General features: G+C 36.6%; 2 protein-coding genes across 5 annotated transcripts in view; one reads left to right on the top strand and one right to left on the bottom strand.

Annotated features, from left to right (window-relative positions):
- Nucleotides 1-329: 329 nt before the first annotated feature.
- LOC130435281 (complement C3-like) lies at nt 330-18,493 on the top strand. Of its 4 annotated transcripts, none has more exons than XM_056765791.1 (41): nt 330-488; nt 561-756; nt 962-1,127; nt 1,969-2,039; nt 2,548-2,636; nt 2,743-2,825; nt 2,909-2,996; nt 3,092-3,194; nt 3,331-3,451; nt 3,526-3,641; nt 3,798-3,944; nt 4,046-4,249; nt 4,349-4,540; nt 4,700-4,837; nt 4,921-5,050; nt 5,611-5,682; nt 5,818-6,012; nt 6,280-6,394; nt 6,609-6,691; nt 6,794-6,933; nt 7,141-7,350; nt 7,457-7,514; nt 8,702-8,788; nt 8,946-9,149; nt 9,273-9,348; nt 9,565-9,724; nt 10,192-10,287; nt 10,417-10,573; nt 11,485-11,639; nt 11,713-11,877; nt 12,129-12,188; nt 12,277-12,364; nt 13,951-14,002; nt 14,199-14,286; nt 14,392-14,481; nt 15,415-15,517; nt 15,581-15,670; nt 15,805-15,885; nt 15,977-16,060; nt 17,511-17,646; nt 17,786-18,493. In XM_056765791.1, the coding sequence occupies exons 1-41, from the start codon at nt 418-420 to the stop codon at nt 17,922-17,924; spliced, it is 4,899 nt and encodes a 1,632-aa protein (XP_056621769.1). In that variant the 5' UTR covers nt 330-417; the 3' UTR covers nt 17,925-18,493. The 4 variants fall into 4 exon arrangements, with proteins under 4 accessions (XP_056621769.1, XP_056621759.1, XP_056621777.1 ...); XM_056765781.1 differs by having other exon boundaries at nt 8,696-8,788; XM_056765799.1 differs by lacking the exon at nt 330-488 and having other exon boundaries at nt 616-756; nt 991-1,127; nt 8,696-8,788.
- Nucleotides 18,494-21,798: 3,305 nt separating this feature from the next.
- LOC130435269 (complement C3-like) overlaps nt 21,799-27,771 on the bottom strand; it is a 44,052-nt gene continuing 38,079 nt past the window's right edge. The window contains exons 29-41 of the mRNA XM_056765758.1: nt 26,314-26,477; nt 25,989-26,147; nt 25,820-25,879; nt 25,647-25,737; nt 25,508-25,556; nt 25,352-25,442; nt 23,344-23,433; nt 23,157-23,262; nt 22,978-23,067; nt 22,809-22,889; nt 22,591-22,674; nt 22,365-22,500; nt 21,799-22,251 (exon numbers count right to left, since the gene is read on the bottom strand). Of these exons, the coding sequence (XP_056621736.1) occupies nt 22,110-22,251; nt 22,365-22,500; nt 22,591-22,674; nt 22,809-22,889; nt 22,978-23,067; nt 23,157-23,262; nt 23,344-23,433; nt 25,352-25,442; nt 25,508-25,556; nt 25,647-25,737; nt 25,820-25,879; nt 25,989-26,147; nt 26,314-26,477 (1,343 nt within the window). The 3' untranslated portion in view covers nt 21,799-22,109. The remainder of the gene's footprint in view (nt 22,252-22,364; nt 22,501-22,590; nt 22,675-22,808; nt 22,890-22,977; nt 23,068-23,156; nt 23,263-23,343; nt 23,434-25,351; nt 25,443-25,507; nt 25,557-25,646; nt 25,738-25,819; nt 25,880-25,988; nt 26,148-26,313; nt 26,478-27,771) is intronic.

Raw genomic sequence — 27,771 nt, 5'->3', positions numbered from 1 at the left:
GCTTTTTATTCAAACTTTATAAGTTAAATTTTCGTCTACTCGTTGATGCACACACATAACATCAGTATGAGGTATTTCTTTCTGAAATAGTTTCTCTTAGGCATCACCAAGTTTTAACACTGTGGTTTAAAAGTGTGTTATCTTAAACATGTCTACATTCTTGTTTATTCATCTGCACAAGTTTACTGGATATTAAAGGTTCTTTTTTGCTCCAGAGACAAATAAACCCAAAACAATTTGACATAGCCGAATTCAATTCTTTGTCAATGATGCCGTTATTTTGATTCATTCGAAAGCTATCCACATTTGTAATGAATGTTATGAAAAGATGGTTGAGCGAGAGAGAGTAAGAGAGAGAGAGCGAGAGAGTATAAATTCAACAAGCTGCAGGAACAGACAGACAGGCAGTCAGTCAGGATGAAGGTGCACCTGTTGTGGTCGACTGTTGTTCTTCTCTCTTCTCCTCTCCTCACATTATGTGACCCACTGTGAGTATTCAAAATGCTATGAATTAATAGATTATAGATTGTATTTAAAAGGATGTGATTTTTGCTTCTCAGATACGTTCTGTCGGCTCCTAATTTGCTGAGGGTTGGTTCCTCAGAGAACGTGTTTGTGGAAGCTCAGGATTATAATGGAGGAGACTTGAGAGTGAGGATCATGGTGAAAAACTTCCCTACCAAGACCACTCAACTGTTGGATAAAACTGTGATGCTGACAAGGAAAAATAACTTCCAGATCCTTACAGACATAAAGGTGACACGACTGTATTCTGCCTACTTCTGATACCAACTAATGTTTTCTCACAGAACTGAAAGAAGTTTTTGGATTTGTTTTATGAATGATGTTTCACTTTTAACATGTTTTCATTTTCTATTCAATCTATTTCAATTTGTTTTTCTTTTTAAATTCGACTGTGCTTTAATGTTTTTAAAGTATTCATTTTGACTCTTGTGGTTAGATTCCGCATGATGAATTGTATTTAAACAGTGAAGGGGAGAAACAGTTTGTGTATCTACAAGCTGAATTTAATTCTAATCTGCTGGAGAAAGTGGTCATGTTGTCGTTCCAGTCTGGATATATATTTATACAGACAGATAAACCCCTCTACACACCTGACAGCACAGGTAAGATCTTTAATGACTAATACAAATTTATGGCCGCGTTTATTAAAACATTAAAATATATTCAACATTGTTAATTACACTTACAATATCAAGGGGAATAATAAAAAACAAATATGTCATACTTCAGCAGGCCTACAATAAGGTATTTTGATATTGCAACTAAATGTATTTACAAGAAAAATAAAAAGTAGGCTACTATAAGATAGTGAATGCGTGTTTTGTCCTTATATTATATTTAAAAGGTGTGTCATGAGATACCTTTGATTACACCTGGATTTGGGAACCCATAATTTATAATATCATAATATATGTTTCTATAGTGTCTTTATTTACTCAATAAAGGTGCTGAACGCAGGACATAATCAACAGCTATTCCAGGAAAAACACCTGAATTTAGGTGCTGCTCTGTTGAGTTTGTCTCGTCAAAGTAAGACCAACAAGCACATATTACTCCGTGGATGGCACAGTCTTTGATTTAGCAAAGATATTTGCAGTATCGCTGCAGTTAGACTTCCTGCCACAATCTTTCTCTTTAAATAAACTCTTTAGTCTTTGGTTTGAGGCGCGACTCACCCTTAACTCCACAGTCAGCGCATCATCTCCCCTTGCTGTCCCTGACCAGTACTACACATCACCATTACGCATCATAACACCTAGAGAAACAATTTTACACATACAAAAAAACACAAATAATTACTACTATGTCACTGACTACACAAACAGGGTGTCACAAAAGCGTAGGTGCAAAGATTCAATGTTGCAATGAATGTAGTCCTTGTGCAATTTCAAATAGGAGAAAAGTAAACACAGAACAAAAGTTTTCTCACAATCCCTTTTGCAGTGAATTACAGGATTTTCTCTCTGACTCCAAATCTACGTCTCGGCACATCTGGAATCTCAGTGGGAATCATGGTACACTCAAATTACATAACAATGGGCTTTATTCATGAAATATACATATGAATGTTTCGTATCATCATGTCGTATATATACTGTATATTTTAGACCATTTTAAAGGAATAGTTCACCACTATGATTCTTATATCATTTACTCACCCTCTGGTGAGTATGACTTTCTTTTTTCTGCGGAACACTAAAGAAGAAATTTGTTTGTAACCGATTGGTATGCATTGACTTGCATTGGTTTTGTGTCCTTAAAATCAATAAATGATGACAGATTTTCTTTTCTGAGTGAACTATCCCTTTAAGTTTTGAATGTTTTCAGAATGTGAAGTGACTTTTGAACAGTATAACAAAAAGCGCATATGACTTTTCCAAAGCTCCTCAAGTTGTCTTGAATGTAGCCCAGTTTAGCTTCGCTCATCTTAATTTTTTTTGTCTAGAATAGTCACAGCAATGATACTCAGTTCATTGTTTTTATAATGTATTTTCTGATTTGCCAATGTCAATGTGTCTTAAGAATCCACAAGGTATCACCGTTCATACAGAGAGTGTTAAATCAGAAAAGGGGATGGCGTCTAAAGCTTACAAAATTCCAGAGATGGCCATGTATGTTGATGTTTTTGAATGATCTACATCAAGAACTTCTGCTATATGTACTGTTCGCAGTCGTTTGTGATTTATTTGCTATGTTCTGACATGTTTATATTTTAAGTCATGGGATCTGGAAGGTGGTCACATGGTCCACAAACACCCCAAACAAGACGTTCACAGCAGACTTTGAGGTCAAAGAATACGGTGAGACATGTGTCCTCAAAACAAGTGCGTCAACTTTGAAAACCCCAGATAATGTGTGTGTTTTGTTTGTTTTTGTTTCGTAGTCCTTCCCTCTTTTGAAGTCACATTAACAGTCAGCAAGTTGTTTTTCTATGTGGGTGACGACAAGCTAAAAATCAACATTCTTGCCAAGTAAACCCATATTTCTTAGTTTCACTGTTGACAGTGCCATAAAATCTACAATGTCTTATTATGAGAAGGGAGCTAAAAGGAATGTGTTTGTGTAGGTACCTGTTTGGGCGGAATGTAGAGGGACAAGCATATGTGGTATTTGGCATCATGGACGAAGAGAGAAAGTTGAGCATCCCTGACTCACTGCAGATGGTTCCGGTGAGCTTCAAGTTTTAAAATGAATAAAAGTACCTGAACAAACCGTGATGGACGGTAAAAGGAAAAAAATAAGAATCAAGTTCAGGTTAGGTTTGCTTCGTGCAGGCCTATGTGAGAACTAAAATATTTGTTTCAGATACGTGAAGGAGTGGGCAGCGGTACTCTGACCAAGGACATGATACTTAAAACCACTAAAGAAATCGAGAACCTGGTTGGGAAGTCAATCTATGTTTCAGTCAGTGTTTTAACAGAGACAGGTGAGATCATCTCACGTTTACATGTACAGTATGTGTCTATATACTGTTGACATAATGGTGTGTGTGTGTTTCAGGCAGTGAAATGGTGGAAGCACAAAAGAGAGGCATACAGATTGTGAAGTCACCGTACACCATCCACTTCAAGAGAACACCTCAATTTTTCAAACCTGGAATGCCCTTTGACGTCTCGGTATGAATCTAGAAGGTTTAAACTGAAGCCTGATGGTTGATAAGCGCTGAGAAATTCATTATTAATCTGCAGGATGAACTAGAGAAAGAAATGCACTGTTTGTAGTTGCATTGTTTATTTGTTTGATTGTGTCTTTTCATTTGGGTTTCATGAAAGGTTTACGTGACAAATCCTGATGAGACGCCTGCTGAAAATGTGCCAGTGGAGGTCAACCCTGGAGGGGTCATAGGTCAAACAAAAGCCAATGGCATTGCGAAGATCACCGTCAATTCTCAGGCAAATTCTCTATCGCTCCAGATCACCGTAAGACCTTTCTGTCAACTGCAGTCTGTTTCACTGGCTCGAGTGAAAATAAGACGATCGAATGAACTAAATATTGACATCATGGATACTGTGTTTGTCAGGTGAAGACCATACACAAAGATTTAAAAGCTGAACAGCAGGCCAACAAGATGATGACAGCTCAAGCTTACACTCCCAAAGTCAACTCTAGAAACTTCTTGCACATCGGCATCGATGCTGCCGAGCTCGAGATCGGCGATCAAAGGAATGTCAATTTGAACATGGCAAAAAGTTCAACAATCAAAAATCACGATATCACGTATATGGTGAGAGATATTACCGCACATTCACTATTAACAGAATGCAATTTTCAGGTTTGAGATCTTATGAATGCTCAGGTGTCTTGTCACTCATCTTATTTTCAGATCATCAATAAGGGTCAGATTTTGAGTGTAGGAAGAGAGAAGACAAGTGAACAGTCTCTGATCTCTGTACATCTACCTGTAACTAAAGACATGGTTCCATCTTTTCGTATTGTGGGGTATTATCACGTCGGATCGGATGAGGTGGTGTCCGACTCCGTCTGGGTTGACGTGAAGGACACGTGCATGGGAACGGTGAGTAAAGCATTATATGAAATGATCAGCAGTAAAAAAGGAATAGATCTGGTTGTTGATTGAATGCAGTTGTATTTTTTTGGTCTTAACCTTTTAATTTTTTCATCTGTCTTTTTACTACTTGCTTCATTTTCTGTCACCGTGTCTATATTTAAACAGCTCAAACTCAAGCTGAAAGAAGAAGGAGAAAAACAAGTCAACATGGAAATAACTGGAGACCCCGGAGCTAAAGTTGGGCTGGTGGTGGTTGACAAGGCTGTGCATGTCCTCAACAAGAACAGACTCACACAGTCAAAGGTGATGAATCTTCATCAGGCTACAAAAAATCAAACATCATGTTTTTTCTACTTTAACTTTGATAACTTGTTTGCTGAATGTAGATCTGGGATGTGATTGAGAAACATGACACAGGTTGTACAGCGGGCAGTGGAAGAGACAGTATGGGGGTTTTCTATGACGCTGGTCTGATGTTTAAGTCCAGCACCGCCGTAGAAACCAACACCAGAACAAGTACTTTATGTTTCAGTTCTTTGAAAAAAATTAAAAAAAATCTTGTATCTATCTGTCCATATAAAATAATGGTGGTATATTTGTCTTTCGTCCTATTGACTTGTTTGTTAAGCCCCTGTTGTTTATTAAACTTTATACCATGGTCTGTTCGAATACCGGATTCTGATTGGCTGGAAGGTGTGCATCAAAAGCAGCATTTAATGCATGGGTAGTTCCAGTCAGTTTGATCAACATTTTAAATGAACTGACAAAAATAACTTTTGTCATTGGTCAATTTCACCTGTATGATCAAAAAAGACACTATCAATAACAGCTTTAACTTGGCAAATTACCATGGTATATGTGCGACAATCCGCGGTTAGCCGAGCATTAAATAATTGTAATGCACCTCCGCTTCGAGTTGGATGTTTTTTGGCTTCCACGTCGGGCATTAAAATCCTTTAATGCACTGCTAGCCGTGGATTATCCCTTACATATATTAAGATATATATTTATTGATATATATCTATATTTAATGTAAATGGATAAATGAATGAAACAAAAAAATGTTTGTCCTCTAGTGCCTGAGTGTCCCGTCCCTTCAAAAAGAAGACGGAGAGCTGAGACTCTTTTGCAGATCACCACTACACTGTGTAAGGAGCTGGACTTCACATAGTCATGTCATCAGATTTTATCCTGTAGCTAATAGCTCTTCTTGAAGCTCTTTCTGAAGCCCATCAGTTTGTTTACATTTTATTCTTCACATTGCTCTGCTGTTGTGTTCTTAGCTGGAAAATACTCGGGCGATCTGAAAAAGTGCTGCGCTGATGGAATGAGAGAAAATAAACTCGGCTACACCTGTGAACGAAGAGCCACGTACATTGAAGACGAACAGGAATGTGTCCAGGCCTTCTTACACTGCTGTAATGAGGTGAAAAACAGCAAAGAGAAGTTTGGAGAGGCAGAGTTGGTTCTGGCACGCAGTAAGTAACATGAAGTTCAATCATGAACTGATGTGTTGAAATGATGTTGTCTATCAGCGAATCAAATTATCTGGTGTGAGTTGACTGGCACAAAACACATCAATCTGAGATGTTGACTTCTCTCACATTTTTCATGAATTGTTTTATTATCACCAAATTTCAAAGAGTATAGCAAATCCCAAATCACTATAAAACTTGTCATTTCTGCCTTGAATCAAGTAATAGTGAATGGTAGTAATTGCGCATGTCTGGTCACACTCTAAACAGATGATGTGGCTGACGAATATCCTACCGATTCTGATGATGTGGTTTTACGGTCGATCTTTCCTGAGAGTTGGTTTTGGAACGAGGTGGGAGTGCCACAATGCGGAGATAAAACCTGGTGAATTTCCTCAATCATCTAATTATCTTGTTATGTTTTCTTTTGCATTTTAAATCATGTTTTTCCATGCATTCCATTTATATTTTGTCTTGCCTTGTTTCTTCCTGTTTTCTTTATCAGGTTCTGTAACCTCTTGTAGATCAAACAAGTTGCACAAGCTATGAGAGATATAGAAACTTTTCAAATGTTTCTGTGTCATTTCCTTCCATTTCAGCGTAGCACCAAAACAGGTCATGTATCTGAAAGACTCTATAACCACCTGGCAAATCTTAGCCATCAGTGTGTCAGACACGCACGGTGAGTTGAAGTTCTTGAATTTGTGACGGACTGTAAAACAGCCGAAGCAAACACAATCCCGCCACATCATAACTTCCTCTGCTTGCTTCTTCTTCCACAAAGGTATCTGTGTGGCAGATCCTCTGGAGATAATCAATTTTGTAGAGTTTTTCATCGACCTCAAGGTGCCGTACTCAGCCGTTCGCAGCGAGCAGATTGAAATCAAAGCCGTCATTCACAATCACACCAAAAGAAAGTTGAAGGTAGTTTCAGATTCAAAAATAATGTGCATCACTCTTCCCTTTAATGTAACAATTCATGCACGAGTGGAAATAGGGACTAGAAAGCATAGACTTTCAAAGAGAGTTTTGCATCATACAGTTTTCGTTTGTTTTAAATATATAGTCTTATGCAATGAATGTAAATGTAAATGTAAAGATGTTGTGATTTGTCCACCGTCTTCTCTTCAGAAAGTACGCGTCAATTTGATTGAAACACCAGACGTTTGCAGTGCTGCCAGTAAGAAGGGCAAATACCAAACATTGGTGGAAGTCGATTCCCATTCTACCCGAGCCGTCTCGTTTGTGATCATTCCCATGAAGTTGGGCGATGTCTCAATTGAGGTGATGGCTGAATCATTTGACTTTGCTGATAGAGTGAGAAAGAGCATCAAGGTGGTGGTAAGTCGGACTTGAATCTATTTCACTTTGGTTTTGGTCTCAGATGAGATTTTACGTCAAGACCACGGAGCACGTAATAAACTCTCCCTCTTTCTGTTTCTGTCAGTCTGAAGGTGTGATACGTGAGATTGTGAAAAATGTTGAGCTCAATCCTGCCAAGATGGGTGAGATTTATAGAGAACCACTTTAACCATTGATTATACCCCCAAGAATACATCTGCAGCTGTTGTATAGCATCATTCAGTTAATAGCATTAGCAGCATTTCCATTACCCTTCGAATCGCTCCAAGTGAAATCATGAATTGAAAATACAGCCAATGGAAACACGTACAATTCACAAATACTTCCAAATATAGCCAAAATGTTTTTCACTAAAGGAATATTCTACAGAAATGCCATGGAATTGTGCACATTTACAGGACACTTGGTATACGAACAAGTCTATTCATTCAAATCATTCTTTTAAGATGGCACATTACAGTTGGGATAGATTTGTCCTCACAATTTATCACAATAGGTGGTGTTATGCACCTCTTAAATTGGTTCGTATCCTGCCCTAAAACCCAAAGAAGTTTGGCAAGAATGACTGATCTTAAAAGAAAAACTGCATTAAGTAGCATAACATTGTTGAATGGAAATGCCGTCATTTCGCAATTTATTATCGTAGTGTATTGTGTTAATATTTGTTACAATGTAAGAGTACATCACTGATAATTGTTAGTAATATGGTTTGATTCGATTTAACTGGAGCATCAAGCATCAGCCCTATTTGCATACGCAAGGAAAAACAGGTTATTTTGCGCATTGTGAAAAAGGTGGATAGGGGAATTGTCGAATTGAATTAGTTCTTCAATTCTTAGTTCTTAGTTACTTAATTATTTAATTGTAAACTGCATTAAAATTCTTATGGACATTAGTGTTTTGAGTCTTGCCATAGTAAATATTAAATAATACACTAGAATATGTATTACTGTTTATCCAATTACTGTAGTTAATGCTGAAAAATAATCTAGTCTACGTGAAATAGTTGCAGCAATGCTTAGTATTTGATAGTATTCTGCACAATTCTTGTCAGTTGATTCACGCAATTTGTTTGCTTTATTTTTGAGTTATTCACAAAGCCACTTATACATTCTCTGTTTTCATCAACATGTGTATGTTTTAAATGTTGGTAGATTGAATGAGTAATCCCCACAGCACTGTGATACTACTTGCTATCATGATACTTCAACTATTATAGAATCTTAAGATATGTTCATGGTATCCTGATAACCCTTCTCACAAGAACTGTTCAAGATGTCCTTCCTGTGATCAATACACAAATCCTAACGCTTCATCTCATTAGGAACAGGTGGATTACAGCACGTACCTCTAAGATCTGACAAGCCGTCCGATTGGATTCCAGACACACCTGCTAACGTGTTCGTCTCAGTGTCTGGTAATGAGAAATGTTACATTTTACATACGCTAATTCTTTGTTCAGTGTTATGGTATTCATTTAAGGGATTTCGAGTCATGCTTTTCTAGAATGTCATTGTTTTAAGAATAACACATGATCTCTACAATCATCCCATATGATTGATCTTTTCTCTAAGGTGAGGAGATCACTCAGACAGTTGAGCAGGCCATCAGTGGACATTTTATGGGTCAACTTATTGTACAGCCCGGCGGCTGTGGAGAGCAAAACGTGATGTACATGACTCTACCTCTCATTGCCACTGTTTATCTGGACAGCACCAATCAGTGGGAGGCCGTCGGTGTGGACCGTCGTAGTGAAGCAGTTAATCACATCAAGACAGGTCAGAACACGACCAGTTAGAAAAAATCATTTCTGAAGATCTTGGATTAGATGTCTTATAAAGAATAATAACTGTACGGTAGATGTATCAACAAACATGCTGTCTTTCATTTTGTGTAACAAGGTTATCAAAACCAGTTGAATTACCGTAAACCCGACGGGTCGTTTGGTGCCTGGTCACACTCAGAGAGCGGCACATGGTGAGATCATTTCTTTAACAACCTACCGACTACTGAAACATGTTTAGAGCTATGAAGAATGATTGTGACCAACATTGAATTTTTGACGGATAGAGTCCACAATAAAGTGACGTAAACTGAACTTTTGGCTCAAACCTTTGCAACCACACTCTTACTACTATAATTCACATGTAATATAACTCTGCTTTTGCGTCTGTTTTCTTCCATTTGTTAAAGGTTGACAGCATATGTGGCTAAAGTCTTTGCTATGGCCAATAGCTTTAATATTGTAACGGAAGATGTGCTCTGCAGCGCCCTCAAGTGGCTGGTCCTCCACAAACAACTGCCAGACGGATCTTTCAAAGATGATAGACCTATATTCACAATAAACATGGGTGTAAGGTCAACTCTATCATTGACGGAACATTGACAATTTGGGTTTTAATTGTGCAACTGTGAAGGAACATCATAACATTGGCACCATCGTTTGTTATGATTGTCTATCAATGCCCAACATTCTTTTTAGTTTTCTTTTCTGCATTCGATTTAAGGCCAGATCCCTTTTAGAACACGTACATCTGGCAGACATATATTTGATGTCTGCATTTACATCTGCAATACATGTAACTTGCCCATCTGCAAGCTACATCTATTGAAAATGTCTATTAGTGCTTATGATTTAGAATGAATGTAAAACTGCTCTTTATAAGATGTTTTGCAGATCAGAAATATTTAACCAGTGGTGGATGATCTTGATCTATGCACATTTTATTTTCAGTGGCCCTCAAGAAATTGTCAAAAGAAAAAGTTCAGTGCTATAATGATTTGAGAAAACACACACGGTTGGTTTGTGCTTTGATTCAGGGTGATGTACGTGGGAAAGATGGAGACGCTTCTCTGACTGCATTTGTTCTGATCGCCATGCAAGAGGGCAGTGAGATTTGTGCCGGATTAATTGGTGTAAGTGCAGCACTTTCACCATTTGCATTTTTTGAAAAAAAGTATTACAAGGGAATGTGAACATTTTCTGATAAGCTAATGCCCATGCCGGGTAAAATCTCTTCAATTTGAGCTCTTCATTTTCTACAGAGTCTTCATGACAGCAAGAGAAAAGCCGTTGGCTATCTGGAAGGTAGACTTCAATCATTGACCAATCCTTACGCTGTCGCTATGACGTCTTATGCCATGGCCAACGAGAACAAACTAAATAAGGATGTGTTAATGAAGCACTCCACTAAACGGGAAGGTCAGTAGTGTTACAACAAGCTTCGTGTTGGATGGTTCTGTGCCTCCACATCGTGCATTAAAATCATCATTCATTCAAAATTCATCATTTTGATCAGACAAGTGAAAATGACGGTTATTTTTGTCAGTGAATTCCAAACTTTGATCTGACTTGACTGGAACTACCTGCCAATCAGAATCAAGTATTTAAACAGACCATGGTATAAGTTTTTGTACATCATGAGATAATTAATGGCTCACGTCTCCAGTTTGGTGTTGTTTCTTATTGTTGACATTGTACTAATCTTAAACACATTCAATGAGAATACATACATTTCCTTTTTAAACAAGCAGCAGTATTGTTTTCAACAGTCAAAAACATGAAGCTTGATAGCTTAACAAAGAAACTGTTCGATGGCATTTTTAGTATTCAGTACAATAAAACCACAAAGGATATAACAGCCGTTCCACATCACTCGCCCGGCAGTGGAGTGTCATGCATCCGGACATGTGTAACCTCTATTGAGGTGAATAACGCGTGTTTGTGGCAATCGCGCTGCCCGGTATGCATTCACATCTTTTCGAGTCGCATTGCCTTAGCATCTAATAGAAAATTACCTTTGCTTTTGTTTTGCACATACCATAACTAGTGATGCACTGCCTCTTGTTTTCGTTCAAATGATAGTGCACCATATATAAAACATATAAAAATCCTCCTTTTATTTATATACGTTTATTTGTTTGCATTTGAATGAACAAGGATAAATAATTTAATATTTCGTATTGTTTTCAAACATTTTTCATTTAATTTTTGTGGTTTAGTCTATGTAAATAATACAATTATACTGTATAAAAACTATTGTATTACATCACTAACCATAACCCTATAAGGGAAAACTAGCACATTCATGTACAGTTTTATCATTTAAACAGCTTGGATCGTCCCGGGTCAACATTATCATTCTCTAGAGGCCACAGCCTATGCCATTCTGGCGCTTGTCAAAGCAAAAGAATACGACACAGCAAGAGAAGCCGTGCGCTGGCTGGCCAGACAACAATCTCACTATGGCAGTTATCAAACCACACAGGTAAACTAACATCCCCTTACTTCACAATGATACACACGTGCCGACTCTAAACATACATTGCTGTCTGTTGTAGGCAACCATCATGGTGTTCCAGGCATTAGCCAAATACCACACACAGGTAAGGGAAACGCTTCAAAAAGACTTTCGTCTGGACGTGCAGCTGTCTGTGGCTAAAAGATCAGGTCGAGTCAGATGGACTTTCACAAAAGACAATCTACATGCGACACGGTCGGACAAGGTAAGGAGCCTTAATAGTTTTCATTAACATGCCACACACAAACATAATTTGGATTATGTTCAACCAATACAAGCTCCCACTGTTTACTATGGCAGTTCATTTATTAGCATATGTTTTGATGATGTTGCATTTTATAGATTTGATCAAATAATCTTGCATGTAAATTGATAATAATGTTTATAAATTGTACATTTGTAATCAAAGAGGACGTAGTAACTGATAAATAAAGTTTGGGTGTCTTTACTGACCAGCTAAGTCTAGGTCAGGACTTCAATGTAACGGCGCAAGGGACTGGAACAGCCACTCTCTCAGTAAGTTGACATTTGACATTATACAATAGTCATCACGTTCATGTTCATATAAGTGTGTATAGCGAGTGTTACCTTTGTCTGTTTTCAGGTGCGCATGCTGTATTATGCCAAACCGGCAGAGACGATTAATAACTGTAAAAACTTTGACCTAACTGTTAAACTCAAACAAGAAAAAGGTAGGTGTGACCAGGGCCCGAAGTTAACTTTTTTGTCCATCTGCCACAGTAACTTTATTCCTGCCAGTTTTGTTTTTTTGCAGAATAAAGGTTAAAAATAGAAATCACGCAAACATTATTCTTTAACTTGTAAGAATACACATTTAAGTGCTGTCAAGTTAATAACAAAATCATTATAAGTAATAATAACTCCTAGACTATATATTTTTAATCTTTTTATTCATTGATTTGCTGTGTCACAGACAGTCATTATCTCATCTCATCCCATCTCACCAACAGTTTAATACTTACTTACATCCAAACGCAGTCAGAGAAGGGCATTATCTTCTTGCCGATCGCATGAACGTTCCGAAAACAGGAGTCGCATCTTCTCAAACTGCGCTGCTTTCATGGACGTCAGTGCCTTCTCCGGAAGCGCATTATTATTTGATATTTTGCAACTTATTGTGTGTAGGTGCTTCTAATTTTACGTTTTTAGTCCCGATTACAAAGGAATTTGACTTTGCTTTCTCTGAGCCATACATACGGCAGTCACTGCAGTACATTTCGTCTGAACTGCGGTCATAAATCAGCCACTAACGAACCTTGCCGTTGTCGCCAATTGTCCACTTCGTATTAAAACGTCGTCTTTTACTTTTCTTTGACTCATCCTCATCTTTTTGTTGGTTGTTTGCTTCAGTTGGCCTCTTTACCCCAGTAATGTGAGCTAGAATATAACGAAATAACTGACGCAAAAAATCAACAACTAATGAATCACTCAATTCTCATTGGCTACCCGCCAATGTGGCAGGTAAATTGACAGTTTTACACGCCAATTGCGAAATTCACCCGCATTTGGCGCGTGGTCGGGTGTCAATTTCAGGCCCTTGGTGTGACTCAGAATTGTTTTGCTTTCTGTAGCTTTTCATACATTTATTCTTAAACTAAAGCCTCAAATGTATTTACATTGATTGCATCCGCTTTTTTTTAATTCAACTTATTTATTTAGCGCTTTTCACGATTTTCATTGTTGCAAAGCAGATTTACATACATTATAATTAATAGGAAATAATAATTATGATGGATTAATAAAACAAGACATTGTAAACAAATAAAAGCAAGATTAATAAAACACATTAATATACATGATTGTATTGCAAGTTAAACTCTTTGCAATACAAATGAATGAAACTAAACTGAAATAAGGGCTATATTTGATTTCAAGAAACTGTCAATTATTCATTCAAGCATATTCGTTTTGATAATTATAATGTGCTTAATATTTACGAGACTTGCATATATATTTAGTATTCACAGTTATTATCACAGGTAGTGCTTATGGGTAAATACAGTATTACAATGTGCGGATTAGCAATTTGATAATTAGTTGTCGCAGTTAATAATATGGGTTACTGACGCTGGTAATAATGTTATAATGTGCAGAGTGTCAACACGATATTAGTCATTACAGTTAATAACATTTGAGTTACTGATGTTCATGTAAATGGAATGATGTGCAGTTATATTGGAGTTAAATACAGAAGTTAAATGTGAGATGCTTATGCTATTTGAGGATAAACTCCAGTGAATCATGTTTTTATTCCAAGAACCCAGTTATGTGGGAGCCCTTGAAAGTTACACACTCACTTTGGAGTTCTTGTAAGTAAACTAATTTTATTTTGATAAATGTGAATAGAATTGTTAATATCAAATAACTGTGACATAAAATTGTTCTGTCTACACAAATGTGCACTTGTGTCATCATAGTTTAATGATTATGAGTGAGTGAGCAAATATGCGCACAGTCTGCGCATATTTTGATTCTTTTTGATTTTCTTTTGATTTTTCTTGACAGCTACCAAATGGACACAGATGCCACGATGACTATTCTGGATGTGGGTTTGCTGACAGGGTTTATTGTTGATGAAGGAGATCTCCGAGAGGTACTGTCTTGAAGAACTGAAACAGTGTTACTGTCCAACTGTAAAGAATTTTACCTATAAAGCAGTTGATAATTATGCTTTATGTTGTATATTTTTTATTCTCAGTTGACCAAAGGCAAGGACAGATTCATTCAAGACTTTGAGATGAACAAGGTTCTCTCAGAACGAGGGTCTCTCATCATCTACTTGGATAAGGTATTTCAGTGTGTAAACTATAATACATACAAGTGAAAAGTGAAAGTGAAAGTGACCAATTCGTCAGGTATGGTAACCCATACCCATAATGTGACCTCTGCATTTAACCCAGGTATATAATAGGTATATAACAACTACCTAAAATAGGATAAAAATGTACATTTAAAAATAGGCTGAATGGGACAATTAACCATTTGAAAATATTGTAATATGTAACTAGATTTGCATTTTTCGGTTTAAGGTAAGTTGAGCATTTTTTCAAAACAAATATTCACATTTTAAAACAGTTTAGAAGCAAAAGTCATTACACCTACGATGTTAAATTTACTGATCAAAGAATAGTATCTGTACAGTCAATGGATTCATTTCCATTACCCTTCGAATTATACAAATTGAAATCACAAATTGAAAATGCGGCCAATGGAAGAAAATCTTTTTTGAAAAAGAAGGCATTCACAACTTAGTTATGTTAAATGACCACAGTAAAATAAGTTGTGTAAGGTGGATGAGATACAAAAATGTTATGGTATGTATCAAAAATGTACAGGTCACCTGGCGTACATTAGTCACATAGTCATTCTTTAAAGATGTGAAATTGTCTCATGTAATCTTCTAGAAACATCTCATACATGCGTGCTTTGTAGTAGATGGGCTTTTGGACCTTGCCATTAAAGGGATAGTTCACCCAAAAAGTCCGTCATCATTCACTCACCCTCAAGTTGTTCCAAACCTGTATACATTCCCTTATTCTGTTGAACACAAAGAAAGATATTTGGAAGAATGATTGCAATTTTCAGCTCAGCTGGACCATTGAGTATAATAGTAGGAAAAATGGGTAGTATCTCGTATACTATTTTTATTAATAAATGTAATAAAAAATGAGTAAATGTATACCTTACTTGTACAGAATCTGTTATACATTTTTGTTCATAGGCTTCTCATAGAGAAATCGAAAGAATCGTCTTCAGAATGCACAAGATGATTGACGCGCATTTGCAACCTGCTGGAGTCACCATCTACGAATACTATTCACCAGGTGAGATATTAAGACACACACATAGACATAGTTTCTCTGTAAATAACTCTTCATTCTTTTCAGACTCACGCTGTACAAAGTACTACCACCCTGAAAGACAAGATGGCACTCTGCTCAGACTGTGTCAGGGAGATGTCTGCCTTTGCGCTGAAGGTATTGCTTTCAATTCTACGGCCACTTTTAATAATTTATGTTCATCACTCATACGTATAAATGAGGGTGGGAGGCATATTTGTGTAAGCAGTCATAAGTGTGTGCAAATAAACATTCATCATCCGTTAAAACAGAAAAATGCAGTTTACAAAAAAATGAAGAAATTCCTGAAGACGATCGATGGGTAAAAGCTTGTGAAAGTACCATGGAATACGGTAAACATGTTTTTTTAGTCTGCTGTGGTTTCATGGCTGTTTGAGTTGAATTCTGGTGTTGCTACTTACGTATAAAATGTATTCTTTACAGTATATAAAGTCAAAGTGGAGGCCATGAATCTGACAGTGTACTCGGACATCTATATAATGAAAGTGCTAAGTGTCCTTAAACCAGGTACTGATCGTCATTCTCGTGTTGTCTGCCTTAAGCTTTGTGGATCATTTGAATCTGATTTTCAATGTATACATATTTTGACAAAAATGTATATGGCGTTTTTTGAGATAAAAAGATGAAAGAGGTATATTAGCGACCACGCAACTTTCCTTGTTGATTCTACATGCTCATGTGGTTATACAAAATCCGTACATGGGCTGCAATTTATACATAAGCCAGCGTGTGTATAGTTAATTTCCACAGAGATGATTTTTTTTTGGCAGACGAAGAAAGGCATAAAAAGCATATAGTGTCCCGGCGAGAAGCTACTACACTCTCTCCACACAGAGCTATCCCTGCCCAAGTCGCCTGACTCAGCTAATAATTGGAAGACAAGCGCCACCTGAACATGACTTATTAAGATGTATTAGATACGATGTCTTAGTACGGTTTCACAGCGTGTATGATGCAATGAAGTCATGACAAAATCGGACAATGAATCTGACTTTCATCACAGAGAAATTGTAATGCTGATTGTATTATGTAAGTTAATGTAAAAAAGTGGCAGTAAGTAGTATTTAAGTAAAGGAAAATGTATTTATTGATCTTTAGTTTCACCTTAATTTACATACTGTATTTGTGATTTAAAAAACTCCTTTCATTGTGATTTCATTGTGGCTCAGCCACATCACATGTCGCTCTTTCTCTCGCCTCTGGGATTTCAAGTGTACAAGTTAGTTTTGCATCTGGTTTATCGCGAAAGTGGTAGCAAAATTCAAGGTGGGAAGATTTGAAACTGCAGTGACAGATTTGAGAGGATGTAGTTGCCTATTTGTGGTTGCAAATCCAATCGGAATCTGTAAACGTGTAAATATGTGCTGAGCATTTGTATCTGCCAATGCATTTTGTAAATGCCAGATTACGCATATGTGAGTATTTTTCTGCAACTTCAAATTCAGAAGACATATTTTTGAGTTTTGTCCACGAGTTCAAATCTCCACGTTCAACTTCAGTTTTCATTATTTTACAAGTTTTCACATGTGCAGATTTAAGTGTACAGTTACACACACTTGCTATACAAGTTCACAAATTAAAATCGACATGCTCTCAAGTTTTGCTACTGATTCATTCTCATGCCTTTCTGCCATTATATCGAGTTGTGTTGGCTTGACAGGGTGCTCGTCGTATTTTCGGTCATATTGCACTTTTATTTAAAAAATGCCAATTTTTGCTTGCCAAAAATCATTATTTTCAGTGCTATACGACCATCAATAAGACTGCCCACACTGGCGTCCCAAAAGTTCACTGATACTTGTGCAATTAGTCCATTACTTTCTTGGAATGCACACATGTGTAATGCATACAATTGAGAGCCTGCTTAAATATAATAATTGGCTGCAGTCATCCGAAAGCAAAATAACACCACAAACACAATAGTTTGTCTGAATACTGTGCACTGATGCTCTTCTAGGCACTGATGAAGATGTTGAAGGGAATGAGAGAATCTTTATGAATCATCCCAGCTGTAGAAAATCCTTGGATATTAAAATAGACAAGACATATCTCGTCATGGGCAAATTTATAGATATGCCACAGATAAATGACAGGTATGTGTTTACCTTGTTTGTTTAATGCAATTTGAGTTTTATGTTAAAATTTTTGTCAATGTTGGATTCGCGTTTAACAATTTCACACACAATGTAGACACCTAATTGTGTGTGTGTCTTTATTTTCTGATGTTTATAGATGGCAATACATCTTGGGTGAGCACACCTGGATCGAGTACTGGCCCACAAGAGAGGAGAGCCAAATTCCAGAATACAGTAAAAAATACATCGGACTCTCCACACTCACCTATAAACTGTCTACAGGATGTGTTACATAAACATTTAACAACAGTATGTTAATACCATAAAGTTAGGGAATATTCATGGCTCTAAAATAACTATTTGAATTAAAAAATAACATAAGAATATGTTAGCTAAACTTTTAATTTGTTTGACTCAGACTATACCCAGATAGCAACTTTTTGCGGCCCACATCTGGCCCACACCTTACTTCCCATACTTTACTCATCTGGCCCACATACGGCGTGGAATGATGGCACTTGTGCGGTCCGCTCCTGTTTGCCAGATTTGGGCCACAGGCATGCCAAAGCTATGCCACATGTCAAACATCAGAACAAATAAAGCAGAGCTGAACCAAATATAAACAACAGTTCATTTCAATTTTGACCCAGATTTATCCCAAAACCAACACCTTTCTCTGCTCCTGTTTGACAGAATTTGTATTTCGTTTCATTATTATTATAGTGATGATTGAGTCTGTAGTGATTTGCTATCTAGGATAGTGTCCTGTTCCTTGTCTGAACTACAAGTCATTGTTAATGTTCCTTTTGTTTGTTTGTTTCCTTGTGAATGTCAGAGTAATCATTAAAAGAAATATTCAAATGTATTTGTTTATTGCTAATGCATTGTTGAAAATCAGCTTTACTTTTTGTGCTAAAAAGTATTTTCTGTAAAGACATATTTCTAAATAGAAATAAAGCGACACAACTATTTAAAAACAGGAAACAAATGTGCAACGCAAAAACACTATCTCATATTAATATAGTAATAGCCATATAAAAAAAATCTTAATATATGGTCGAAAAAGCTAGGTCCCTTTGTACTTTTTGAGTGCATAGACAGCCAAATTGCAATAAATTTCAACCCTGTTTAAAGTACAAAATATATGCTGGTCCATTAAAAAACCACTTTGATTCCACTATCAAACCAGAGGGGGGCATTCAAGCAAATAGTATAGAACCCAAGATGCTCTGTTTGTAACAGCCACTATGTGGCACTTCGGTAGCGTGTCAGCACCTATGCCCGGTTGCAAATAGCATCTTAAAGCAGAGGTGGACAATCCTGGGCCATAAAGTAAAAGTCCTGCCATATTTTTGTTTCACCCATGAACTCAGCAGCTGATTTCACCAGCGGAGGAACCAAAACATTCCTTTCAAGTCACAAGCAAGTCTCAAGTCAAATCTCAAGTCCTCAAAGAGTTAAAGTTAATGAGATGATTAAGTAAGTAATTAAATGATGATTGAGTGATGAACACCTGCTGTTAACAATCAACATCACTGAAGAAAAGAGAAACACAAGAACTACAACTGACTTCAGTCACAGCCTTGGATGACATCAGCTGAAAAAAAAACATTTCCACCATAATTGTGATCAGTGTTTGCTTTAGTTGTGCTCTTGAGCCTTTCAGTAAGTGGATCTGTTTCTGTCTCTCCTCTACACCTATAGCTGGTATGTCTTGAGCGCACTGGAGGTCTCATAGACTCCCCACATATGATTATTAAGCACTTTAGGTGTACAGGAATATACAATTGAGTGCTATATAAATGTCTTTCCTTCAAAGATAATTGCTTCTTAAAAATTTCAATATTTTACTCATAGCAAATATTTGTTCAATGCTAAAACAAATCTTGAATAGTTTGTGTTTCAGATTTAAATCTTTCTGGGTTTATCTACATTTGGATATAAAAACCTCCTAAATCAATTGCACGATAAAGCTTCAATATTGAGATCAGTCTTTTACACATGAACATTTATCATATGAACTTCAACAGTGGTGACAATTATTAGTCATACTGCATTGCATGATGGGAGTTTTTCATGCATGAGGCTAAGAGTATTTTGTTGAGCGTCACCATTGTTGAGTTTCATATGATGGTTCTTGATTTCTGTCTAGAAGGTTTTAAATTAGCATGTGTTTTGTTGCTTTAAATTTTCTCACTGATAGAGATACATTTTTAACACTGAGTGTACAGGGATCATTACGCCAAAGATAAACATGAATATGATCAAAAAGAAATATCTTGCCGGCAAACATTTCAGTTTCAGATCAACACATCATAATAAACATTGGAGAGTTAAACACTTCACAGAACTGATCTTTCTGCTTTACAACAGTACAATAATTGATACAATGCAAAATCTAACTATAAAGTCAAGGGGCAAGAGTCCAACAAAAGCAAACACTGATCTCCATGATGGTGACATCATATAACCAATAAAACATCAACATCTCAATTACAGCAGGTGTTCATCACTAATGCTCAATCATCATTTAATTACTCACTTAATCATCTCATTAACTTTAACTCTTTGAGGACTTGAGATTTGACTTGAGACTTGCTTGTGACTTGAAAGGAATGTTTTGGTTCCTCCGCTGGTGAAATCAGCTGCTGAGTTCATGGGTGAAACAAAAATATGGCAGAACTTTTACTTTATGGCCCCAGGATTGTCCACCTCTGAGGGAGACATCCAAAACATTCCCTGTATTAATGCACGTGGACTGGAGTGGTCTAATGAACGTCTAATGAACATCTAAGGAACACATTTTTGCTTAATGGGTATATATGCTCTTAGAAATATAGAATTAGTTACTGTCGCTTTGCAATTGCAGCAAGAGGTGTGTCTATGTTTCGGATAGGCAACCTTGGATCAGTGTTTGCTTTAGTTGGCCTCTTTCAGCCGTCTTAAATAAGTTTCCAGTTATCTTTGGGCTGCTATGACATTGTTTTATATAAAACATAGATTTGTAGCAAATGAAAATGTGTTTAGATATTTTCAAAAGCTTTTTCTGGGATGTTGTTTAATTACTTAATGTGTTTTTGTTACAAATGTCTCAATGGATTACATTTAAAATTCACATTTCCCGCAATTGTCAATATAAAAAGTATTTGAATCATTTAAAAGCTTATGTTTAGTCTTTGACTCATAAATCAAGAATCAGACTATGAATCTCAACAGTGGTGTCTAACAAATGAAAAGCTTACAGCCGCAATGCATGCTGAGAGTCATTGATGAAGTTTATGCTTTGATGATACCCAGAATGCATTGCGTTTATCTTTAGAGGTTTTTTCTGTTGTCACCATTGTTGAGACAAACTGTTATATTCTTGATGTCTGCTAGAACATTCATGATATATCAGATTTGCTGTTGAAGATATTCAGTATATTATTTCAGCTCATAAAATATCATAGATATGGACAACAACATTTAAGCACTACTTAAACCCTCAAACATGTACTTACTCACTAACACAAATAATTTAATGCGTTAGCTTTATCTGAACTTTCCACCCACCTGAGTCAGTGTGTTTCAACTCATAGATGTCAATACTGGGGAAAGTCTTCTTCACATGGAAGGCAAATGGTCAAGAGCACAACTAAAGCAAACACTCTTCACCATAATGGTGACTCAACAAAACCATCAACATGTAAACTTGTGTTCATTTTCAATTAGAACTTTTGTAGACGTGCAACAGAAATAAAGTGACAGTGGTCTCTGTAAGTGAAGGTGATAAAAGTGTTTGTGGAGTTGAAAAAAACTCCTTGTGAGAACTTTGGAATTTCACTGTTAATTTCCCAGATAATTTGACAATGTTTCCGTATTTTCTCTGTGAAAACTACAGAATTTCGGCATTTACGGCATTTTTACAGGGTTTTTCCGTAAAAACAATGGAATTTTAACGTTAATTTCACAGGCATTTTTTACAGTGTATTCTCTCTATATTGCTATAGACAATATATCTTATTTGGTTTTCATTTTTTCTTCTGTATTACCCGTTTAAACCCTGTATAACCTGAATAATGATTTTATAGATTTTTTATCCTGGTTTCCCCTTATGATTATTTGTACTTCAGAAAAAGGAATGCAATAGCCTGAATACTTTTTCAAGGGAATGCATATCAAACAATAAAATAATGATTCTATTAAACAAACCTTTATTATGCAATTAAAACAAATTAAAGTTTTGCGACAATAGACAATACTCTCAAAAATTCTGTTGGTGATCCTCATATCTGCAAATCCGCTTTTTCATCATCAATTAAACATTGTCTGTGGGTCAGTTGTCAATTAAACAAGTTAAACTTTTCAACTCACAGAAACATAAAGTAATAGTAAAGATTTAGAAAAAATTATGAACTGTTGAAAAGATAGTTTGTCCAACATCAAGGTTATATATTTTGAGTATGCTAAAGATGTTGAAGTATTTCACTTTCTTTGATTAATCATGTGGAGCATCCCTCTTTCAAGAGCTTCCTTTCGAGTGTAGAGAGGCCGGTATATCTCTCCCTGTGTTCTGGAGTTTGGCTCTCCTCTCTTGTGGGCCAGTACTCGATCCACGTCTGCTCACCCAAGATGTACTGCAGTCTAAAAACAACAAGCGTAACACAAAGCCCAACACACAGTGACGTGGTGAGACTGCAAAGCATAATAATAATTTCCACTTAAACCAAAAAAGAACATGAAATGCCTAAATTTACCTCGCGTCCAGGTTCGGCAGGTCAGTGGATTTGCCCATGATGAGATACGTCTTGTCTTTTTCGATTCCCAAAGCAGTTCTGCAATTGGGATGAGCCAGAAACTCCCTTATCTTTCCCTCCACAGCATCATCATTGCCTGTCGGAAAGTACAACGGAAACAAATCATTTTATAGATATCAACCAAATTTTTAATCGTGCAGTATGCTTAGAGAAGTCACAGACGAACCTTCCTTTAGGACCTGCTCCACCTTCATATTATAGATGTCTGAGTGTTTTGTCAACGTCATGTCAATCACTTTGACTTTATAAACTGTGAAACATACAAACATACAGCATTATCAACCCCAGAGCTGTAAAATGTATTTAACAAGTTCATGTCAAAGGTTTTCTTGCATCTGCACAACAGCCGAAAATGAATACAAACACACAATTGAATTTGTTTACCATAATCCATGCCGGCTTCACAAGCCTTATCCGAACGAACATCTTCGCTGACTTTTGTTTTCTTCTGCAAACTGCAGTTTTCTGCATCAAGATGTATAATATAAAGCGGTAATTAAAAACAGTTCATTGTAACTAAAGTAGATTCTGAAGTGTTTCTGAGTGTCTTTACCTTCAGCACACTGACACAAATCTCCATGACATAATCTGCTCAGAGCGCCGTCTTCTTTATCAGGGTGATAGTACTTTGTGCAGCGTGCGTCTGAGAAAACACAAGAGTTAACTCAAGAGAACATCTAGAGAACACTGAGAGAACATCTAGTGAACACTGAGAGTGTGTTAATATCTCACCTGGTGAATAATATTCATACACGGTGACTGCAGCCGGTTGAAGCAAACCCACTTTAGTGACCTTGTGCATTCTGAAGACGACTCTATCTCTTTCAGCATGAGAAACCTATCAAGTCAGACAATCACATCATTCATACTAACTAATAATAAACATCACTTTATTACATCTGTCAATCGGGTAAAATACCTTATTGACGTAGAAGATGAGTGACCCTCGCTCCGAGAGCTCTTTGTTCATCTCAAATTTCTGAATGGTTCGGTCTTTGCCTGTGACCAACTGTGGTATTTAAACAGGTAAAAGTCAGTCAAACATTGCCAATTTCTATTCGCTATCTTACAGTCTTTGCTATGACTGCAATGCCATGACTTCTGGGACTTGGCTGGACTTGATTTGATTCAAATCAAAATATATGTTTCAATAAACCACCATTATTGTGATCAGTGTTTGCTTTAGTTGTGCTCTTGATCCCTGACTTTGGTTAAATGAAATCTCTCTTCTCTTAAATGTTTACAATAGGATTGCAATAAGAATACTTGTGCATGAGTAGGAAAAGAAGAGATGCTTTAAAGTATTTCAGGTGTAGGCCTATATCAACCTTTTATAAAAAGGAGAAGTGATACAAAAGAATGTGGATTTTAATCTGTTATAGCGGAGTTGAATGTCCTGTTTCACAAATGCAAAGATACAGCGATGAAATAGACAGATAATTGCTTTGGCAATAGTACATTTACATTTAGTCATTTTGCAGACGCTTTTATCCAAAGTGACTTACAGGATGGGGTATACACCAACAGTCATTATAAACCCATCAACAATGGTGACAATCATCAAACTAATTCAGGTAATGATGTTACCCAGCATGCATTGCAGCATGAAGCTTTGTTGATCGTCACCATTCTTGATGTCTAATTGAGTCAGCAGTGTAACAATTATGAGAGCATAATATTTTTTCATATTGTATTTTAGTACCACAGTTCACACATTAATGACAACTGCTGAGCAACTATTTCAATAACCACAAAATGATTACAGTCACCAATTTTGTGATCCCAATGAATCGTTGTTTTTTATTGTCTCAACAAATGAATTTTAACACACTGTTAAAGCAAACAATGTAAACTTATTAAATCACACGAGACAGGAGCCCAACTGAAGCAAACACTGATCACAAAAATGGTAATTTGTTGAAATGCATAAATTATGATTTGAACCATCATTTCAGATAAACAAATAAAATTGCTTGTAATAATTCATTTGTTTAAGTTTTCCAAAGTAAAATATTTTTGTTTGAGTTGACCCAAAGTCTCACTTTTTTCAGTGTAAGACATGAATACAATTTGAGAAAAAACTGAATACTGAATACTATGCTCGAGATCTTAGAACAGTTACTCCGTCATCTTTTATTTGATTGGTCACCGCTTTGCTCTGTAAACCATAACCCCTGCCTTCTTTCATGTGATTGGCCACATTACCAAATCAGTGCTCCGACTTTTAGGTAGCCCTCATTAGGTTGAAAAAGTCACACAATGAGAAGTAATGATATTGATCTTGCCACCAAATACAGATTAAAATTAAAGTAACGGGGCTGGTTATAAGAAGTAGGTAGTAAAGATATTTGTGTAAAAGGTAAAAATAAAAAGATGTTAGAAAAATAAATAGTGGATTAAAGTTATGATAACGGAAAAATCGATTTAAAGTCCTAGTGAAATTGAAAATGTTTTCCTGAAATATTGCAGCCTTTATTGTACATAGCTTATCGATGTGGGTCATTTTCTTTTTAAATTCATGTACCCCCATAATCTTCGGTTAAAATCTGAAATTGTACTTCCGCCCTGAAATGACTATCCATCTCAAATGAAGTAAATTAGACGGCTTTGCCGGAGCATCGGTTAACTCCTCCCCTTAAAATGTCAGTCTGCTGTTCAGTTAAAAAAATGAGATAGTTGTTTTTATACATCCAATCAATTTGCAGTGAAAAACACAATCCACGCCCACTTATTTTCTCCTTTGAAATTCCTTTTCACTCTGAAATGTTTCAGAATACGGAAGTAAAAACTATACCAACTTCCAGTTCACAAGGACTTTAAGTACAGTAACTAATTATTTGTACTTTGTTACTTCCCATTTCTGGTATTTACAACTATGTACATTACATGAGATATTACAATGTTTTGATTCTAAAATGGGCTAGTACCTCTGTGAGATCTCTTTCATCCACTTTAAATCCTGTCAGTAAACCCACATCCAGAATACTCATGGTGGCGTCTCTTGTTTCACTTTTGAAGCTGTCGAGATAAATCAATTAATAATAAAAATAGCTACATTTTTTGTGATTGTTTTGCAAACTTACAAGAACTCCATTGTAAGCTTGTAACTTTCTTCAGCCTCTGGATAACTCACTGAGCAAAAAAAATAGTTTTAAATGATGAGGTTTATAATACAACTAGTTGGTATTGTTCAACACCAAAGCAGACTCGGTCGAATCTTACCGGCACGTTCTCGTTCAAATTTAATTTCCAGCTCAAAGTGTTTACAGTCAGAAATCTTGTCCACAGGTTTGGCATAATAAAGCATGAGCACCTGAAAACAGACACAGGTAACACTGGCGTCACACACTTTCTGTAAATAAACATGAATGTGAAGACTATACATGTCAACTCACTGAGAGAGCGGCTGTTCCAGTTCCTTTAGCCGTCACGTTAAAGTTCTTATTGAGATCAAACTGTTGAGTGACACACACACACATTTCATTTGTTATCGGAATAGTCGCATCAGTAACTGCGAATGGAAAAGCCATACTCGGGTTGACTGATGTCTGAATGACTTCTCACCTTGTCCGAGCGTGTAACATGCATGTTAGCTTTTCTGAAAGTCCATCTGATTGGTTTGCTTCTTCCGGACACAGACACTTCCACGTCCAGATTGAAGTTTTGCTCTTTCCTCACCTGTGTGCGGTATTCAGCCACCGCCTGGAACACAATGATGCTCGCCTACGACAGACAAGGGAGTAAAGTTTGTATAGATGTTGTATTTAACCCTTGTTCTTTTATTGATTTCAATTTGAATCCTTAAACAGGAGCTTTCATTTAAATGTGAATGACTTGAGGGTTTTGTAACCCAAGGACTCCTTATGAAATAAGTAAGTTGTTGGTTTACCTGTGTTGTGACATAACCGCCATAGTGAGATTGTTGTCTGGCCAGCCAGTGCACGGCTTCTCCAGCTTGGTCATATTCTTTTGCTTTGACGAGTGCCAGCACGGCATAGGCTGTGGCCTCTAGAGAATGATAACGTTGACCCGGGACGATCCAAGCAGTTCCAGCTGTTCAAAAGACAAAACACAAACATGTACAGGAATTTGTTGGTCATCCTTCTCTATCTTGGAGACGTCTATTTGATGTCTGCCTTTACAGCCACAAGACATGTTTTTTATATCATTTGATCATCTGCAGCCTAAATCCTATATCTTATAAGAACTCACAGCAACATCAGTCAAAATAGAACATACATTTATTTTAAACAAACACAACAGCAAATATAGGGGGGATTTGTGCCTGCCCTAGACTCGTGGTGTTAGCGGTATCCGAGCGAGACAGAGCGATTGCTCTTGCCTTTGGAACCTGTTCCGCACTCCGACTATAATTTGCACGCTCCGCTCACATGCTCTTTTCTATATACCTTACATTGACAACAGTCTCTGCAAAGCAATGACCAGAAGGGATACAGCTACGGCAAAATCTCGTGAGATTTTAGGTTTAGGGGTAGTATTAGGCATTGATTGTTATTTGTATGTGGAAAAACACACCTATGTACTTTATTAAACTATAACAAAAACATGACGAAATAAGATGGTATACAGTTTAGAGTTTACATTCAAAAACATCAATTTTAAGAGGGGCTAAGACAAGAAAAAATATTCTAATTAAAGATAAAACAAACCAAACAAAAAGGAAAAAAAGAAAGAAAAAAAATCTAAATTTTCAATCCAACCATATTTATAATTACAAAACAAGAAATTTGATTTATATTATCCAATAAGTAGTTTTGAAAATTGTCCTAAATAATTCTTGAATACTATAAAAAGATGATTAGAAATACATTTGGGAATACAATTATTAGCTAACAAAAGTAAGTTATTAATTAAAAAAACTTTGACCTTTTCACAGTTTCCATTTTTTTTTTAAAGACATGTTAAATTCTAACACATTTTACTCTTTAACCACATTTAGTCCAGAGGAAACAAATATGCTCTGAAAGAGAGAAAACACAATTGTTGTGGCCCAAATCCGGCCCTCACCTTACTCGCCTACCACCTCATCTGGCCCACATACTGCGTTGAATGACGGCCCTTGGGGGGTCCGCTCCTGTTTGCCAGATTTGGTCAACAGGCATATCAAAGCAATGTCGCATGGCAGCCAAAAACAAGACAAATAAAGCAGAGCTGACCCAAGTATAAACGTTTGTCAGAATTTGTATTGAGTGTCATTATTATTATAGTGATGATTGAGACATTAGTGATGAACATCTGCTGTAACAAACAGCATCACTGCAGAAAAAATTAACAAAAACTGAAAAAATGAATTATGATGATGACTTTTGTTAGGTGGGAATTTACT

Source organism: Triplophysa dalaica, chromosome 2 (genome assembly GCF_015846415.1).
Source record: "Triplophysa dalaica isolate WHDGS20190420 chromosome 2, ASM1584641v1, whole genome shotgun sequence".
Classification (NCBI taxonomy): Eukaryota; Metazoa; Chordata; class Actinopteri; order Cypriniformes; family Nemacheilidae; genus Triplophysa; species Triplophysa dalaica.
This window is presented reverse-complemented; position numbering and strand designations above follow the sequence as displayed.